Source organism: Lissotriton vulgaris, chromosome 3_1, assembly GCF_964263255.1.
Source record: "Lissotriton vulgaris chromosome 3_1, aLisVul1.2, whole genome shotgun sequence".
Lineage (NCBI taxonomy): Eukaryota > Metazoa > Chordata > Amphibia > Caudata > Salamandridae > Lissotriton > Lissotriton vulgaris.
This window is the reverse complement of record NC_141689.1, coordinates 17,345,389-17,363,640: the sequence shown is the minus strand read 5'-3', so window position 1 is coordinate 17,363,640 and position 18,252 is coordinate 17,345,389. Positions and strand designations below refer to the sequence as shown.

Here is an 18,252-nt window from a genome sequence, read left to right as displayed (position 1 = left end):
CGCCACTAAGATGATGCCAGCAGCGGGGGAGTTCCCCAGGCCAGCGCTGTGGCCGCAACGGTAGAGGGAGGGCCCAGGGCACCTCCGAGGCCTCAGGAACAGTGGCAAGAATCCTCAGCAGCGCCGGGGGCAGCCGGGAGCCCTCCCCGGCACAGCGCATCTCCAGAGGCACAGCAAGAACCGTGGCTGCGGCGGTGAGTTCACAATCAGCGCTTCAATGGGGACCGCGCCCAAAGGGGCCGTTGGGCTTCCAGGGGCCTCAGCAGCAATTTCCTACAGGCAAAGTCTAGGCATTACAGCGATTTGACCGGCAGCAGTGTTCAGTGGCACAGCGCTTTTCAGGGGGCACAGCAGGAGAGCGCTGGAGAGGCATCACAGTTAGTTTAGGTAGTTAGGCAGGACAGGCTACACGGCAGTGGCAGGACGACACTGCGGCACAGGTTGAGCAGGGGAGCGCAGAGATGATACAGCGCCAGTACCTTGTTGATCCCCCAGCAGTCCTTCTGGCAGATAAGTGTTCTTCTTGGCGCTTGATGGCTCCTGCGCCCTTTCCAGGTAGTTTCTTGGGGGGGGGGGTTGAGTTGGAGGCTTGAGGACAGGCTGGTTCCTGTAGCTCACTGCAGGTGGGTCTCTGGGTTCCCCCCACACAGGGCCAGATCATTGGGTTTGGTTAGAGTCCCTTACTCAACTTGGAAGGCTGTGCCTAGGCCCTGTCATTCACAGTGGTATAGGTTCACCCCCTAGGCCCTACCGCCTAAGACTCCTGCGTAGGTTCCCCCAGGTCAGTGATGCCCCAACTGACTAAAGGATTTCCCTCCTTGCCTTAAATGATCCCAGGTCAGGTGACCACTCTCTAAGGCGGCAAATGAAGACCCCTCCTCTATTCCGAAAGGTTCCAGGAGCTTCCACAGTCTAGCTATGGGCAGTAAAGGCGGGCTGGTGTTGCAACAGTATCTTAAGGTCCCAGCCAGCTCCTGGCTACTAGGGGGCTACTAAAAAGACTACTCCAGAGTAGCAGGGGCCTGTGGCAGCCATGTTGGTAGGAGAGAGCACCTGCACCTTAGCACTGATTAGCAATGGTAAGGCGCCTGGAGACCTAGGTCCAACGAAAAAGAGGGTGGAAAAAACAAGGCAAGGGCAAAAAATATGGGATAGGCCACCCTGGGGCTGACAGGTCTAACACCCACCCTTTACCTTGAGTCTTCTAGTACCATCCCAGAACCAATGCCTCCCTACCCGCTAACGTCTCCCTCCTATAGAGATCTCAAAACACTGCACTCCAGAGCAGGCAAACTAACTCAGAGCATCCACACCTCCATACTAGATCTTATGAACCTCCTTCACCTTGCTGAACTCTCCCTCGCCATCATCAAAACCCAGTGGAACTCCACCCCCGCAAACCACAGGTTTAGCTAAGCACCCTCTACCACTACCCTTGAGACACCTTCACCCGCACAAGCACACCCCTAGTCAACTTGACCTTACTGAAGAGGAAAACCTTAGAGACTACAATCCATACCAAACCACCATTTGCCCGTTAGGCATGAGAGCTGAACATGCCATCCACATTGTCTCTATCAACACCAACAGATCTGCAACTTTCCACAACAGAAATGTGGTCAAGAGTAACCTTGCGCCTGTTCACTTATCCGATCGGCATTGAAACACGTCGTTGATGATACTGCACTCATCCTACACAAAAACCCCAACCTAACTATTCTAACAGAATCATGGCTCAACGATTCCTTTTCCCTTGCCTAGACCTCTTAGCCCCACCCGGCTACAACATCGCCCGGCTGGACAGACAATCTAGCAAGAAAGGATGAGGGCATCCCGTGCTCACTACGCAACTGGAGTCAAGCTATCCTGGCTGATGACAGCTGATAGCCAGAAACCGGTCCTAGGATGCTTGATTCCGGTCCAGGGAAGACATGGCTTGGCAGTTCGGGCTAGACTGTTCCCATGAGGCACAGGGTAAAGTCTGATTTGCATATGGCCATATCTGAACTGGGGTGGTGAGGTGAGTAAAATAACGATGGATTAAAACCAGATCTGTGACTGGGGATGATTGTTTTGACAATGTGCAACATTCCGTCCATCACCTTGTGTGTTTTGCCGTTTGCCCTATGTTGGATGGGTATAGCTCAGAAGTGGGTCCCGTGCTCACTACGCCACTGGAGTCAAGCTATCACGGCTGATGACGGCTGATAGCCAGAAACCGGTCCTAGGATGCTTGATTCCGGTCCAGGGAAGACATGGCTTGGCAGTTCGGGCTGGACTGTTTCCATGAGGCACAGGGTCAAGACTGATTTGTGTTAGATTCAGAGGTCTCTGGCTGGCACAGGTAAGTACTTGTGACAAGCAGGGACCCTCTCCTCTAGTCAGGGCAAATGACTTACTCTAGAAAATAACCCCTGCTCACCCTCTAGGTTGCGTGGCACGAGCAGATAAGGCTAACAAGGCGTTATAGGTTAAGCATTTATGACAGTATACAGTAATCAGAAGACCCACCACAAATGGACACCAGTCTAGTGCTTGTATAAAAAAATAGCTTGTTTTATATGTATAGATCAAGAGGACTTAAGACAAGACTCAAATAACGTTTCAAATGAGGCTACAATAATTTTTATGCAAGGAAATGATTATTTAAAAGAAAAGCGTCTCTTTTAGGCTCATGCGTGTTGTGCTGACTGTACGGGCTTGGCAGTTCGGACTGGACTGTTCCCCTGAGGCACAGGGTCAGACTGACTTGCATATAGCCATGTCTGAACTGGGGTGGCAGAGTGGGCTAAAGAACGGTGATGGATTAGACCCAGATCTTTTGACTGGGTGTGAGTGTTTGATTGGTTCGGATGCTCCGTCCATTACCACCCCCTTTTGTACCACTTTTCGCCGCATAAGTGTGGCAGGGTATGCTCAGATGTGAGTCCCTTGCTCACTTTGCCACTGGATCCAAGCAAGCCGGGCTGAAGACGGCTGCAATGCCAGAAACCGGTCCTCAGAAGCTTGTTTCCGGTCCAGGGAAGGCATGGCTTGGCAGTTCGGGCTGGACTGTTCCCATGAGGCACAGGGTCAAACTGATTTGCATATAGCCATGTCTGAACTGGGGTGGCAGAGTGGAAAAGAACGGTGATGGATTAGACCCAGATCTTTTGACTGGGTGTGAGTGTTTGATTAGTTCGGATGCGCCGTCCATTACCACCCCCTTTTGTACCGCTTTTGGCCGCATAAGTGTGGCAGGGTATGCTCAGACGTGAGTCACTTGCTCACTTTGCCACTGGATCCAAGCAAGCCGGGCTGAAGACGGCTGCAATGCCAGAAACCGGTCCTCAGAAGCTTGTTTCCGGTCCAGGGAAGGCATGGCTTGGCAGTTCGGGCTGGACTGTTCCCATGAGGCACAGGGTCAGACTGATTTGCATATAGCCATGTCTGAACTGGGGAGGCAGAGTGGGCTAAAGAACGGCTATGGATTAGACCCAGATCTTTTGACTGGGTGTGAGTGTTTGATTGGTTCGGATGCTCCGTCCATTTCCACACCCTTTTGTACCGCTTTTGGCTGCCATAAGTGTGGCAGGGTATGCTCAGACGTGAGTCCCTTGCTCACTTTGCCACTGGATCCAAGCAAGCTGGGCTGAAGACGGCTGCAATGCCAGAAACCGGTCCTCAGAAGCTTGTTTCCGGTCCAGGGAAGGCATGGCTTGGCAGTTCGGGCTGGACTGTTCCCCTGAGGCACAGGGTCAGACTGACTTGCATATAGCCATGTCTGAACTGGGGTGGCAGAGTGGGCTAAAGAACGGTGATGGATTAGACCCAGATATTTTGACTGGGTGTGAGTGTTTGATTGGTTTGGATGCACCGTCCATTACCACCCCCTTTTGTACCGCTTTTGGCCGCCATAAGTGTGGCAGGGTATGCTCAGATGTGAGTCCCTTGCTCACTTTGCCACTGGATCCAAGCAAGCCGGGCTGAAGACGGCTGCAATGCCAGAAACCGGTCCTCAGAAGCTTGTTTCCGGTCCAGGGAAGGCATGGCTTGGCAGTTTGGGCTGGACTGTTCCCATGAGGCACAGGGTCAGACTGATTTGCATACAGCCATGTCTGAACTGGGGTGGCAGAGTGGAAAAGAACGGTGATGGATTAGACCCAGATCTTTTGACTGGGTGTGAGTGTTTGATTAGTTCGGATGCTCTGTCCATTTCCACCCCCTTTTGTAAGGGACGTTGCAGGGTTGATCGTACCATAAACACAAACAATTAAGCAACGGGGGGACTCTCAGGTCTGGTGCGCACAACTCAGAATACGATTCTTGCAGTACCTTTGTTTTGTAGAATTGTAGACGCGGATGAGGCGTGGTAGGCGAGGAGTCCTAGTGGCAATATGGCAGCCCCTCTCCCAATGGGGTGTGTCCGGCTCATGCAGGCATCTCTGACTGAGACGTATGAGCGGTATGCCCCCAGGGAGTGAAGCACCCTGCCCTTGTGCCTACCATAGGGGTGACTAATATGAAGTTAAGGGAAGGTTTAGGGACTGGCAAGTGGGTGCACTTGCCCAGTCAGCATGACAGTACCAGACTGCATGCTGGTTCTGCAATGGCAGACCTTAGACACATTTTACTAGGCCGCTTCTGTGGGTGGCACAACCAGTGCTGCAAGCCCACCAGCAGCATTTGTATTTTCAAGCCCTGGACACCCCTGCGCTGAACTAGGGACTGACAGTAAACCAAATAAGCCAAACATGGAATACAATCACATATAACAATTTACACATAGGGAGCACTTGCACTGTGGCACTGGTTGGCAGTGGCACAGTGCTCTGAGCAGCTAACACCAGCAAAATCACATGAGGCACATCAGCAAAAAGTGGAAGGGAGACTCACCCCAAGGTGCCAGGTCTAACAATGTGCATATGGCCATGTCTGAACTGGGGTGGCGAGGTGAGCAAAATAACGATGGATTAAACCGAGATCTGTGCCTGGGGGCAAATGTTTTGCCATAGTGCAACATTCCGTCCATCACCTTATGTGTTTTGCACTTTACATACATGGCATCATCTCTCTGCTCGCAGCGGCTCCCTACATGATGCACTTCACATACATTGCATCATCTCTCTGTCCATGTGATGCACTTGACATACATGGCATCATCTCTCTGCTCACAGTGGCTCCCCTCGTGATGCACTTCACATACATTGCATCATCTCTCTGTCCACGTGATGCACTTGACATACATTACACCATTGCTCTGCTCTGCAAACCCCTTCTTGAGGCCAACACAATGTCAATAAACATAACATCATATAAAACACATGTAGACTAAGGAGGTCGTCAAGGATCTGCCCCCCCCCTCCTTCTCCAGTGATCACAGTTGATGTCATTATTTTCAAGAATTTTACAAAATTGAAATGAAATGTTAGTTGCCCTTGACAAAGACTGTGCAAAATGTCACTCTGGGCAGTAGCGTTATTCCACGTGTACATGAGATTGTGCCTGATCACATGGAATTGTTTTTTCAGTTTTGTAACTTTTTTTTTCATGCACAAGCTGCTCTCCCTGGAGTATTTTATTCTCCCTCCTTCGCTCAAGTGTTTTATTATTTAAATTTGGTCTTTACTCTTAATTTTGTGGACATTTCCTTCCAGTATGTCAGGTAAGGTGCAGGGGCAGGGCAGGGCAGGAGGGAGTCTGGCCAGCCCTGTTGCTGCCAGCTGTACAATATGGCAGAGATTGCATCACTGACTGATCAGTCATGCAGGACCCCAGAATGTGTGCAACAGGTGTCACGCACGCAATACAGCATTAACCCAACAATCAAAGCACTCTCCATTGTTGTAGTGAGCGCCCCATCTGCCCATGCACCTTAGCAGCATACCTGAATATGTATGTATGTAAATGTATAGGCATTTATATAGCGCACTACTTACCCGGAGGGTCCCAAGGCGCTTCGACCGCTGCGAAACCCTTCCTGGCTTCCCTGAGAGATGGTCCCTTAATGGGTATCTCCAGGGTGAGACCAGGCATCCCCGGTGGTCTGGTGGGGCCGTTAGTGAAGATGAGGCAAGCTAATGGCCAGAGTTGCCGAGTGTGATCGCTGATCAGAGTGGGCACCGAGGCGAGAGAATTATCGAGTCCGCTGACCCTTGTCCAGAAACCTGCCGCGCCGGGAATCGAACCCTGGTCCCGGGCCGTCCTCTGCTCTCGGGTCTGCCGCCTCTAACCAGTGAGCCACACTATAGTGCAAAGCAAACATTTAAATACATTGTTTCCTTTCACTAAAGACTGCCAAGGAGAACAATTGGACATGACGTACTACATTCTGCAGCGACCAGCTAAGTAGTGCCTTTGGGAAACTGTCCTGCATTGTTCTTTGTGTCCCACATACATGTTACTTCTGCTTCCAACACCCGCTGGAACCAGGCCTGGTCCTCACTCACTTGCAATGGTGCTTTTGCTGCCTTCTTCTCGTTTAAGTCTTCGGTACTGAATCCAACTGGTGACATTCACAGCATCACCCTTACCTTTGAGTTTAGAGAATGCTGCAGCCCTGAACTTACCACAGCCAGTTGTCAGCATTCACCCACCACAATCCCCATGGTGCCCCTCCCTGACGCAGTGAGAGACAAAACAGTGACCTGCGCTGCTTTACCTTACTCCATATCTATGAGGCCATGAAAAGCTCCATAGGGTGGCTCTGCACGTCTGCATATCAGCTGCTCACCTGGTACGCCTTCCTGGCGCAGTGACCTGCGCTGCTTTACCTTACTCCATATCTATGAAGCCATGAAAAGCTCCACAGGGTGGCTTTGTGCATCCGCGTAGAGATGATTGAGAGGCCTACGTCACCGGAGCATCATACACAGTGACCTGCGCTGCGTTACCTTACTCCATGTCTATGAGGCCATGAAAAGCTCCACAGGGGGGCTCTGCGCGTCTGCATGAGGATGATTGAGAAGCCTACGCCACCGGAGCATCATACACAGTGACCTGCGCTGCTTTACCTTACTCCATATCTATGAGGCCATGAAAAGCTCCACAGGGGGGCTCTGCGCGTCCGCGTAGAGATGATTGAGAGGCCTACACCACCGGAGCATCATACACAGTGACCTGCGCTGCTTTACCTTACTCCATATCTATGAGGCCATGAAAAGCTCCACAGGGGGGCTCTGCGCGTCTGCATGGAGATGATTGAGAGGCCTACGCCACCGGAGTGTCATCAAAGAAGACACTTCGGTGGTGCAGCCTCTTGTAAATGAGGCCCATAATGTGTACGTTTGCATACAGTAAGATGCCCACAATGGCAATAGACTGGCATGTTTACTAGCCTCCAATAAAAGGCCTGTGTTGTGGGCAGCACTATTTAACTAAAGTAAAAGAAAGAAGGGAGGCCTCCTTTACAGTGTAATAGGGGACAAAGAGCCTAAGTTGAAAGAACGAGGAAGGTCCCGGAACCATTCAACTCATAAGAAACCTTAGTGTAGTTCACATATACCTCAGAATGCCAGATTTAACATAAAATATGTACCATGTTGACATAAACAAATATTAAACAAAACAAGAACCTTAGATAGTGTGTGTGTTATAAAAGTATACAATTTATTACAATTCACAATAAAACAATTTATACAATAATAGTGCCCAAAGACACATATGATCTAAAAACGATAAAAAAATCACAATTTGTTTAAAATAATTAGTCAAGAAATCACAGTTGTTGTTGTTGTCGACGCAGCGTTTCGGTGAATCAGTGATAACACCTTCTTCAGGACAAACAATTCTGTGTGTTACTTTTTCAAATTCCTCTTTCTTTCAATTAGGAGGAATATTTTGAGTCGAACTCAGACATGAGGAGCTTCTGGTATCTTTAAATTCCAGATTAGCAGTCCCTTATTTTATCAGGAGCTCTATGTTGATGAGGATACCGGAGGGGGGCCACCGTGTTGTATATAAAAAACACTATGAATAGGAATTTTTATCCCTTATTATCGCGCCACTGGATGCCTTCAATTCTGCCTGCAGCGTCGGATATTATCAATAGTGGTTTTCATCAATCCAACCTTTTTATTAGAAACCGGCCTCCCTGCTCCCCTCTCGGTCCTTTCCGCATCGGGTTACGTGGACGATCGTCACACAGAATTGTTTGTCCTGAAGAAGGTGTTATCACTGATTCACCGAAATGCTGCGTCGACAACAACAACAACTGTGAGGTGTGAGGGTTGCTACATCATGAAGGGGGGGAGTTTACTGACCCGGGGAGAGTTGGTTGTAGCCCACCATCCCTGACTCTTGTTCTTGTGCCCTGAGGCCCCCTAGTGGTGAAAAGTGGGGCTACCTGCATCTCAGAAGGGTTGATTGACAGGTGGATAGAAGGGTTTAGGCTGCAGCAGTCAGGCTACTCTTGCATTTAGAGCATTAGTGTTTAAAGGGGCTCACGGTTCAATGCCTTCCATTCAGAGACCTATAGGGACCCTATATGGACCGGGGTCGATCCACACGACTTGCTTTAAAAGCCTCAGACACCTCTCAGAGCTCAGATCTGATGTCTACGGGAAAGGCTGGGGGCCTTTTGAGGAATGCGTGTGTAATGCAGAAGACAATCAGAGTAGTGTTGGTTTTGATATAGTTAAACATAAATAACTTACAGTCTGCAATTCCAGATATTTGTGTAGAGCCCATTAAAGATCAATGGTGCATCAGTCGTGTACACATGTACTATCCCTCCAAGCATGAGGTCCCCCTCCTTGTAGTATCTCTTCTGGAACTTGTTCTGCAGGGCGCAGCCAGATGTTTGCGTCACAGCTTCACACAGTGAACACTGAGGCACCAGTGACAACAGCAGGAAACTCCACCACAAAACACAAGAGCAGCTATCCACAGCCTGCATTGCTGTTGCTGGTGGAGTGCAGGGTGTGAATGATGTCACACAGAAGCAGACTGATGCACCTGCAGTGTGACGTGAATCTGTGACCTCTGACGTGGATCTGTGACCTCTGACGTCGATCTGTGACCTCTGACGTGGATTTGTGACCTCTGATGTGGATATGTAACCTCTAACGTGGATCTGTGACCTCTGACGGTGCCTCGAAGCCTTCTTTTTCTGCTTCACCCTGAAAACTGAAACACCAACTCCCTTCAGTCAACAAAATACAGCGTCACTTAGAGATGGCTCTTACTCTCACACAGTGATTCTGAAGGGTCAGAGGGCAGCTGTCTCTTTCTGACTTCACCCATGGTGTGTGCCTGATAGTTAGAGCCTCGAGGCGCTAGAAGTATAACCCTCCCTTGGACTCTGGGTCAGAGTGCAGCTGTCTGTCTCTGGCTTCACCCCAGCTGCACCTCTGATGAATAGAGCCTCGAGGCGCTAGAAGTATAACCCTACCCCTGGACTCTCAGTCAGAGTGCAGCAGTCTATAACTGACTTCACACCAGCTTCACGTCTAATGAATAGAGCTTCAAGGCGCTAGGAGTATAACCCTTCCCCTAAACTCTTGGTCCGAGTGCAGCAGTCTATAACGGACCTCACCCCAGCTGCACCTCTGATGAATAGAGCCTCGAGGCGCTAGAAGTATAACCGATCCCCTGAACTCTGGGTCTGAGTGCAGCTATCTATAACTGACTTCACCCCAGCTTCACCTCTGATGATTTAGAGCCCCGAGGCGCTAAATGAACCACCCTTCCCCAGGATTCTGGGTCACAGTGCAGCTGTCTGTAACTGACTTCACCCAAGCTGCACCTCTGATGAATAGAGCCTTGAGGCGCTAGAAGTATAACCCTTCCCCTGGACACTGGGTCAGAGTGAAGCTGTCTATAACTGACTTCACCCCAGCTGCACCTCTGATGAATAGAGCCTCGAGGCGCTAGAAGTATAACCTTTCCCCTGGACTCTGTGCCACGGTGCAGCTGTCTGTCTCTGACTTCACCCCAGCTGCACCTCTGATGAAAAGAGCCTTGAGGCGCTAGAAGTATAACCCTTCCCCTGGACTCTGTGCCACGGTGCAGCAGTCTGTCTCGGGCCTCACACCAGCTGCACCTCTGATGAATAGAGCCTCAAGGCGCTAAAAGTATAACCCTTCCCCTGGACTCTGGGTCACAGTGGAGCTGTCTGTCTCTGGATTCACCGCAGCTGCACCTCTTATGAATAGAGCCTCGAGGTGCTAGAAGTATAACCCTCCCCTGGACTCTGGGTCAGAGTGCAGCAGTCTATAACTGACTTCACACCAGCTGCACCTCTGATGAATAGAGCCTTGAGGCGCTAGAAGAATAACCCTTCCCCTGGACTCTGGGTCACAGTGCAGCTGTCTGTAACTGACTTCACCCAAGCTGCACCTCTGATGAATAGAGCCTTGAGGCGCTAGAAGTATAACCCTTCCCCTGGACGCTGGGTCAGAGTGAAGCTGTCTATAACTGACTTCACCCCAGCTGCACCTCTGATGAATAGAGCCTCAAGGCGCTAGAAGTATAACCCTTCCCCTGGACTCTGTGCCACGGTGCAGCTGTCTGTCTCTGACTTCACCCCAGCTGCACCTCTGATGAATAGAGCCTTGAGGCGCTAGAAGTATAACCCTTCCCCTGGACTCTGTGCCACGGTGCAGCTGTCTGTCTCTGACTTCACCCCAGCTGCACCTCTGATGAATAGAGCCTCAAGGCGCTAAAAGTATAACCCTTCCCCTGGACTCTGGGTCACAGTGGAGCAGTCAATAACTGACTTTACCCCAGGTGCACCTCTGATGAATAGAGCCTCAAGGCGCTAAAAGTATAACCCTTCCCCTAGACTCTGGGTCACAGTGAAGCTGTCTGTCTCTGGATTCACCGCAGCTGCACCTCTTATGAATAGAGCCTCGAGGCGCTAGAAGTATAACCCTTCCCCTGGACTCTGTGTCAGAGTGCAGCTGTCTATAACTGACTTCACACCAGCTGCACCTCTGATGAATAAAGCCTTGAGGCGCTAGAAGTATAACCCTTCCCCTGGACTCTGGGTCAGAGTGCAGCAGTCTGTCTCGGGCCTCACACCAGCTGCACCTCTGATGAATAGAGCCTCGAGGCGCTAAAAGTATAACCCTTCCCCTGGACTCTGGGTCACGGTGCAGCAGGCTATAACTGACTTCACCCCAGCTGCATCTCTGATGTATAGAGCCTCGAAGCGCTAGAAGTATAACCCTTCCCCTGGACTCTGGGTCAGAGTGCAGCTGTCTGTCTCTGACTTCACCCCAGCTGCACCTCTGATGAAAGGAGCCTTGAGGCGCTAGAAGTATAACCCTTCCCCTGTACTCTCAGTCAGAGTGCAGCAGTCTATAACTGACTTCACCCCAGCTGGACCTCTGATGAATAGAGCCTCGAGGCGCTAGAAGTATAACCCTTCCCCTGGACTCTGGGTCAGAGTGCAGCAGTCTATAACTGACTTCACCCCAGCTGGACCTCTGATGAATAGAGCCTTGAGGCGCTAGAAGTATAACCCTTCCCCTGGACTCTGGGTCAGAGTGCAGCAGTCTATAACTGACTTCACCCCAGCTGGACCTCTGATGAATAGAGCCTTGAGGCGCTAGAAGTATAACCCTTCCCCTGGACTCTGGGTCAGAGTGCAGCTGTCTATAACTGACTTCACCCCAGCTGGACCTCTGATGAATAGAGCCTCGAGGCGCTAGAAGTATAACCCTTCCCCTGGACTCTGGGTCAGAGTGCAGCAGTCTGTCTCGGGCCTCACACCAGCTGCACCTCTGATGAATAGAGCCTCGAGGCGCTAAAAGTATAAGCCTTCCCCTGGACTCTGGGTCACGGTGCAGCAGGCTATAACTGACTTCACCCCAGCTGCATCTCTGATGTATAGAGCCTCGAAGCGCTAGAAGTATAACCCTTCCCCTGGACTCTGGGTCAGAGTGCAGCAGTCTATAACTGACTTCACCCCAGCTGTACCTCTGATGATTAAAGCCTCGAAGCGCTAGAAGTATAACCCTTCCCCTGGACTCTGGGTCAGAGTGCAGCTGTCTGTCTCTGACTTCACCCCAGCTGGACCTCTGATGAATAGAGCCTTGAGGCGCTAGAAGTATAACCCTTCCCCTGTACTCTCAGTCAGAGTGCAGCAGTCTATAACTGACTTCACCCCAGCTGGACCTCTGATGAATAGAGCCTCGAGGCGCTAGAAGTATAACCCTTCCCCTGGACTCTGGGTCAGAGTGCAGCAGTCTATAACTGACTTCACCCCAGCTGGACCTCTGATGAATAGAGCCTTGAGGCGCTAGAAGTATCACCCTTCCCCTGGACTCTGGGTCAGAGTGCAGCTGTCTATAACTGACTTCACCCCAGCTGCACCTCTGATGAATGGAGCCTTTAGGCGCTAGAAGTATCACCCTTCCCCTGGACTCTGGGTCAGAGTGCAGCTGTCTATAACTGACTTCACCCCAGCTGCATCTCTGATGTATAGAGCTTCGAAGCGCTAGAAGTATAACCCTTCCCCTGGACTCTGGGTCAGAGTGCAGCAGTCTATAACTGACTTCACCCCAGCTGTACCTCTGATGATTAAAGCCTCAAAGCGCTAGAAGTATAACCCTTCCCCTGGACTCTGGGTCAGAGTGCAGCTGTCTGTCTCTGACTTCACCCCAGCTGCACCTCTGATGAATGGAGCCTTGAGGCGCTAGAAGTATAACCCTTCCCCTGTACTCTCAGTCAGAGTGCAGCAGTCTATAACTGACTTCACCCCAGCTGGACCTCTGATGAATAGAGCCTCGAGGCGCTAGAAGTATCACCCTTCCCCTGGACTCTGGGTCAGAGTGCAGCTGTCTGTCTCTGACTTCACCCCAGCTGCACCTCTGATGAATAGAGCCTCGAGGCGCTAGAAGTATAACCCTTCCCCTGGACTCTGGGTCAGGGTGCAGCTGTCTGTCTCTGACTTCACCCCAGCTGCACCTCTGATGAATAGAGCCTTGAGGCGCTAGAAGTATAACCCTTCCCCTGGACTCTGTGCCACGGTGCAGCTGTGCATGTCGGGTGATAAACTGGTCACTCAGAGAATCACCCGGGCGGTGCCTCGAACATCTGTCTGGGTGCTTTAACTCCAGGAAGGAGTTATTCTCTCTGAGACTGATAATGAACCGCCTTCTCTTCCTTCTCCTTGTGCCCTCAAAAAGTCACTCTCTTCCACCAGAACAACTAAGGCAGCCAGAATATTGTATAATTAAGGATATCTGGTGTTCAATTAGTGCCCGGATCAAGAGCCTGTCATCTCCTCTTCCTGGGAGTATTTATTTAGTTTTTGTTTTTTTATAAATGCTGTTCAGAGTAAGAGTCATGTCTGCCCTTGAGCTGCAGCGCGCATGCGTGACCCGTCCATGTGCGGATGGACCCTCGACCCCGGCACAGCTGCGCAGCTTCCTAGGGTGACGTGAAGCATCCGTGAACACAGTGCATCCTGGGTAAACATGTACGTGCTGGGCCTCGTCAGGAGTCCACTGGCCCCACCCATTGCTCATCCCAGCCCTGCAAAGACAGCTCTGATGTACCGACCCCCATCACAGCTCCACCATCACCACAGCTCAGACGATACAAGACCCCAAAGACCCAAGAACGGCTCGAGCGGCCCCGAGCACCCCTCGGAATGGAAACTATTCGAAGACAGTCTACACTTTCCTATCATGTGCTTATCTCTCCCTCTGTCCCAAGCAGGCAATCCGATGCTGCGAATCAGCGCTCTGCTTATCACTAATCAAAATCCCAACTAAACAAGCACAAGTAAAGCACACAGGCTGAGCACTGCTGACATACCTGGAGCCCGGCTTCACAGCATCAGCACCTCTGCTCTTGGACACATCTTCCTTCTTGCAGCAGAAACAACACCTAAGAGTCTGTGAAATGGGGCAGCAGGAAAGACTGCACATGGGACAGGTCATGCCCTCTTCTTATAGACGAGACCAGCTCCATGTGATGAAATATTGCATCAGGATTACAGACCTCTACTTCGACCTATAGATAGACTGCAGGTCAGAGCACCAGATGGAAGAAGAGCACAGTCGATTATTCCATTTTAATACTTCAATCTGAAGGGGATTCGGATTAAAAACATGTTTGTATCTTCAGGTTTACATCTCTGAGGTTTGCAGAGTAGAGCACAAGGGTAAAAAAGAAATTGTTGAACTGTGCAACCATCACCACAGATTTCTGGAAGGCCTATGGTCCTGAGTCGTGATGGGTAACTTACACTTTATTTAAAGTTTACAATTGTTTGCTACTCACAAAGATATCCTACTCGTACCATCTTTACTCTGCTTGCTGAGTCTGCACATACAAAGATCAGACTGTCCTATCATTTATGTGTAGAGACTCGGCAGTATCAATCAATCAATCAATCAAAGTACTTGTAAAGTGCGCTACTCACCCGTGAGGGTCTCAAGGCGCTGAGGGGAAGGGGGTGTCACTACTGCTCAAAGAGCCAGGTCTTGAGGGCTCTTCTGAAGGCGAGCAGGTCCTGGGTCTGCCGTAGGTGGGTAGGGAGGGTGTTCCAGGCCTTGGCGGCGAGATAGACCAAGGATCTGCCACCGGAGGTCATTCATTGGATGCGGGGGACAGCGGGGAGGTTGAGGCTGGCGGAGCGGAGCTGGCGGGTGGGGTTGTAGAAGCTGCGTCTGCTGTTCAGGTAGGCTGGTCAGGCATTGTGGAGTGCTTTGTGTGCTTGGGTGAGGAGCTTGAAGGTTATCCTCTTGTTGACTGGGAGCCAGTGTAGGTCTCTCAGGTGGGGGGTGATGTGGCTGCGATGTGGGAAGTTGACGATCACTCGAGCAGAGGCATTTTGGATGCCTTGTAGTCGTTTTAGGTGTTTGGCTGGGATTTCTGCATAGAGTGCGTTGCCGTAGTCTAGTCTGCTGCTGACGAGAGCCTGTGTTACTGTTTTTCTTTTTTCGGTCAGCATCCACTTGTATATCCTGCGGAGCATGCGTAGGGTGTTGTAGCAGGAGGAAGAGACGGCGTTGACCTGTTTAGACATGGAGAGCGAGGAGTCGAGGATGAAGCCTAGGTTGCGTGCATGGTCGGTGGGTGTCAGTGCTGCTCCCAGTGTGGTCGGCCACCAGGAGTCGTCCCAGGCTGAGGGGGTGGGTCCGAGGATGAGGACCTCTGTTTTGTCCGAGTTCAGCTTCAACCGGCTGCTCTTCATCCAGTCTGCAACGGCCTTCATTCCCTTGTGGAGGTTGGTTTTGGCGGTGTGTGGGTCCTTGGTGAGGGAGAGGATGAGCTTGGTGTCATCAGCATAGGAGATGATGTTGAGGTTGTGATGGCGGGCTACTTGTGCGAGGGGGGCCATGTAGACGTTGAACAGCGTTGGGCTGAGGGCTGATCCCTGGGGAACGCTGCAGATGATGTCGGTGGCTTCAGATTGGAAGGGTGGGAGGCGGACGCTCTGGGTTCTGCCGGAGAGGAAGGATGTGGTCCAGTCAAGGGCCTTCTCTTGGATTCCAGCTTCTAGGAGGCGTGTCTTTAGGGTGCAATGGCAGACCGTGTCGAAGGCGGCCAACAGGTCCAGGAGGATGAGTGCTGATGTTTCGCCATTGTCTAGTTGGTAATTAATGTCGTCTGTGGCCGCGATGAGGGCTGTCTCGGTGCTGTGGTTTCGTCTGAATCCAGACAGGGACGGGTCCAGGATGTTGTTGTCTTCTAGGTGGCAGGCCAGTTGCATGTTGACGATTTTCTCGATGACCTTCATCGGGAACGGGAGCAGGGAGATGGGCTGGAAGTTCTTGAGGTCCTTGGGGTCTGCCTTGGGCTTCTTGAGGAGGGCATTGATTTTGGCGTCCTCCTATCTTACAGAGAAAGTCACTGATTCGAAGGAGATGTTGATGACCTTCCGTAGTTGGGGTGCAATGGCTGCATCTGCTTTCGTGAATAGGTGGTGTGAGCATTGGTCTGACGGAGATCCTGAGTGAATGGAGTTCATTCGTGTCTCGTCATTGACGTTGGACCAGGAGGTCAAGCGGTTGGTGCTGGTGGTGTTTTAAGGGGGGGTGGGGTCTGGCGTAGTTGCGGTGTTCGTGTTGTTGAAGCCGGAGTGTATGTCAGCGATCTTGCGGTGTGAGAAAATGGCTAGTGAGTCGCATAGTTCTTGTGAGGGGGAGATGTCGTTGGCGTTGGTGCTGGGGTTGGAGAGTTCCTTTCCGATGCTGAAGAGCTCTTTACTGTTGTGTACGTTGTTATCCAGGCGGTCTTTGAAGGAGGATCTCCTGGCTAATCTGATGAGGTGGTTATGTCTGCGGGTGGTGTCTTTGTGGGCTGCGTGGTTGTCCGGTGTGCGTTCGTGAAACCATATCTTCTCCAGTTTCTGGCAAGTGCGTTTGGAGGTCTGGAGGTCGTTGGTGAACCAGGTGGCTTTCTTGCTGGTGTGTCTGTTGGAGGGTTTCTTGATCGGGCGAGGGTGTTGGCGCAGTAGTTGATCCACTGTCTGAGGTGGTGGGCTGTGGCTTCTGGGTTGGTGGGGGCGGTGGTTGGTTTCTGGGCAAGGGTGGTGATCAGCTGGTCTTCGGTGACTATGCTCCAGCAGCGGTGAGGTAGCTGTTGGGTGCGATGGTGCGTGGTTGGTTTCTTGAAGGTGAAATTGATGCAGCGATGGTCGGTCCGGTGGAGTTCGGTGGTGTGGTTGAAGGTGATATGGGTGCCTGTGGAGAAGGTGGGGTCCAGCGTGTGGCCAGCAGCGTGGGTGGGTGTGGTGAGGAGTTGTCTAATACCGAGTTTGGCGAGCTTGTCGATCCGCGTGGCGGAGTTGGGGTTGTTGTTCTCGAGGTGGAAGTTCAGGTCCCCGAGGAGGATGTAGTCCGTGAAGGCGTGGGTGCTGGCGAGGTCGGCGATGGAGTCGCTGAACTGAGCTCGGGAAAAGTGCTCAGAAGCTATAAATTACTAACACTGGGTCACCATAACAAGCAAAAAGTTTAGGGGTGAACCTGCCAGAAGGGGCAAGTCCACACATTAGGCTTACAAAGAATCGACCACAGGGTTCAAAATAGATATTGTAGAAATAACAACATATAAAATATTTAGGGCCTTATTTATGAGAAATGACGCATCGCTGCATGAAAGCAGTGATGCGTCACTACTCAGTGCGCACTCCTTGCGACACACCTGATGCGTCATATTTAATGTATGACGCATCATGTCGCAAGGAGTTACAGATACATCAGTATTTCGGACGTATCTGTAGGCGCAAAAGAGACGCATTGCTGGAGTGTGTCATAAAAGTGACGCAACTCCAGCGGTGTGTCCTTTCATGTGGGCAAACTCCATGTGAAAGGGCCAGCATCAGTCATATGCCTGCTGTGAGGCAGGCGCAAGAGTTTGATGCAACAGCGTCCTAGAAGTGACGCAGTGAAATCTCATAGATTTCACTGCGTCACTTCTATGAGGCTTTTTGCAGGGAAACGCCCCCCTGCATACATTATACCTGATACAGGTATAATGTAGCGCAGGGGTTTACAAAGTGACACATCTGCTTAGATGCGCCACTTTGTAAATAGTGCGCAACAGGAGGCATGTTTTACACCGCAGATGCGTCACAAAAAGTCTTACATTTTACAAAAGAGTCAAATTTAAGACTATAAAAGATATTGTACACTCTGTTCGCCTAGACGAGCCTAGCTGTGCCTAAGCCACGCCCAGCCAGACCAAGCGTAGCGATTTCGGAGCGGGAGTAAGGAGCGGCTGCAAGGAGGACACGGAGTGAGCCCACGACCGCCCGACGAGGACGAGGCCGCATACTAACGGCAAGCGGCAAGCGGGCACACAGTCTCGGATTTCCATCCCAGCCTCGGAATATAGCGGAGCCCTCGAGGCGAGGCAGGGTGAGACGAGGGGAGTGGGAGCAGGTGCAGCTCGAGCCGGAGGGCTCACTGAGTACTGAGACACACGCACCTGAAGCGGAAAGCGCTAACGACCGCCTGCCCCCATTTAGCCCTCACTCTGCAGACTCGGACATTTAGCTTGGCCAGTGATTCAGCAGAGTCTGCAAAGGCAAAATCTTAACAAACTTACAAAACTTCGGAGGCACCTGTTTGCGCAAGTAGACAAGAAAAAAGGGCTTTTATATAAGATTAGCCCTAGAAGAATAAGCACTACGGAGAAATCGGAGGTTCATTAAACACGACAGAAAGTGCAGCGTGGCAAGGCAAGCAGGCGGAAGGCAATCAAGGCAGAACAGAGGTAAGTGAACTAACTTTTAACAAAAGAAAAATTAATACTTAAGAGTTACCACCCTTAATTGAAAAACTGTTTTTTACTCAGAAATGGTACCTAAAA

At 51.1% G+C, this 18,252-nt stretch overlaps 1 protein-coding gene across 1 annotated transcript in view; it reads right to left on the bottom strand.

Moving 5' to 3' along the window:
• LOC147725832 (vomeronasal type-2 receptor 26-like) overlaps window positions 1–8,875 on the bottom strand; it is a 511,160-nt gene extending 502,285 nt beyond the window's left edge. The window contains exon 1 of the mRNA XM_086963365.1: window positions 8,634–8,875. Within this exon, the coding sequence (XP_086819491.1) occupies window positions 8,634–8,875 (242 nt within the window). The remainder of the gene's footprint in view (window positions 1–8,633) is intronic.
• Window positions 8,876–18,252: the final 9,377 nt, after the last annotated feature.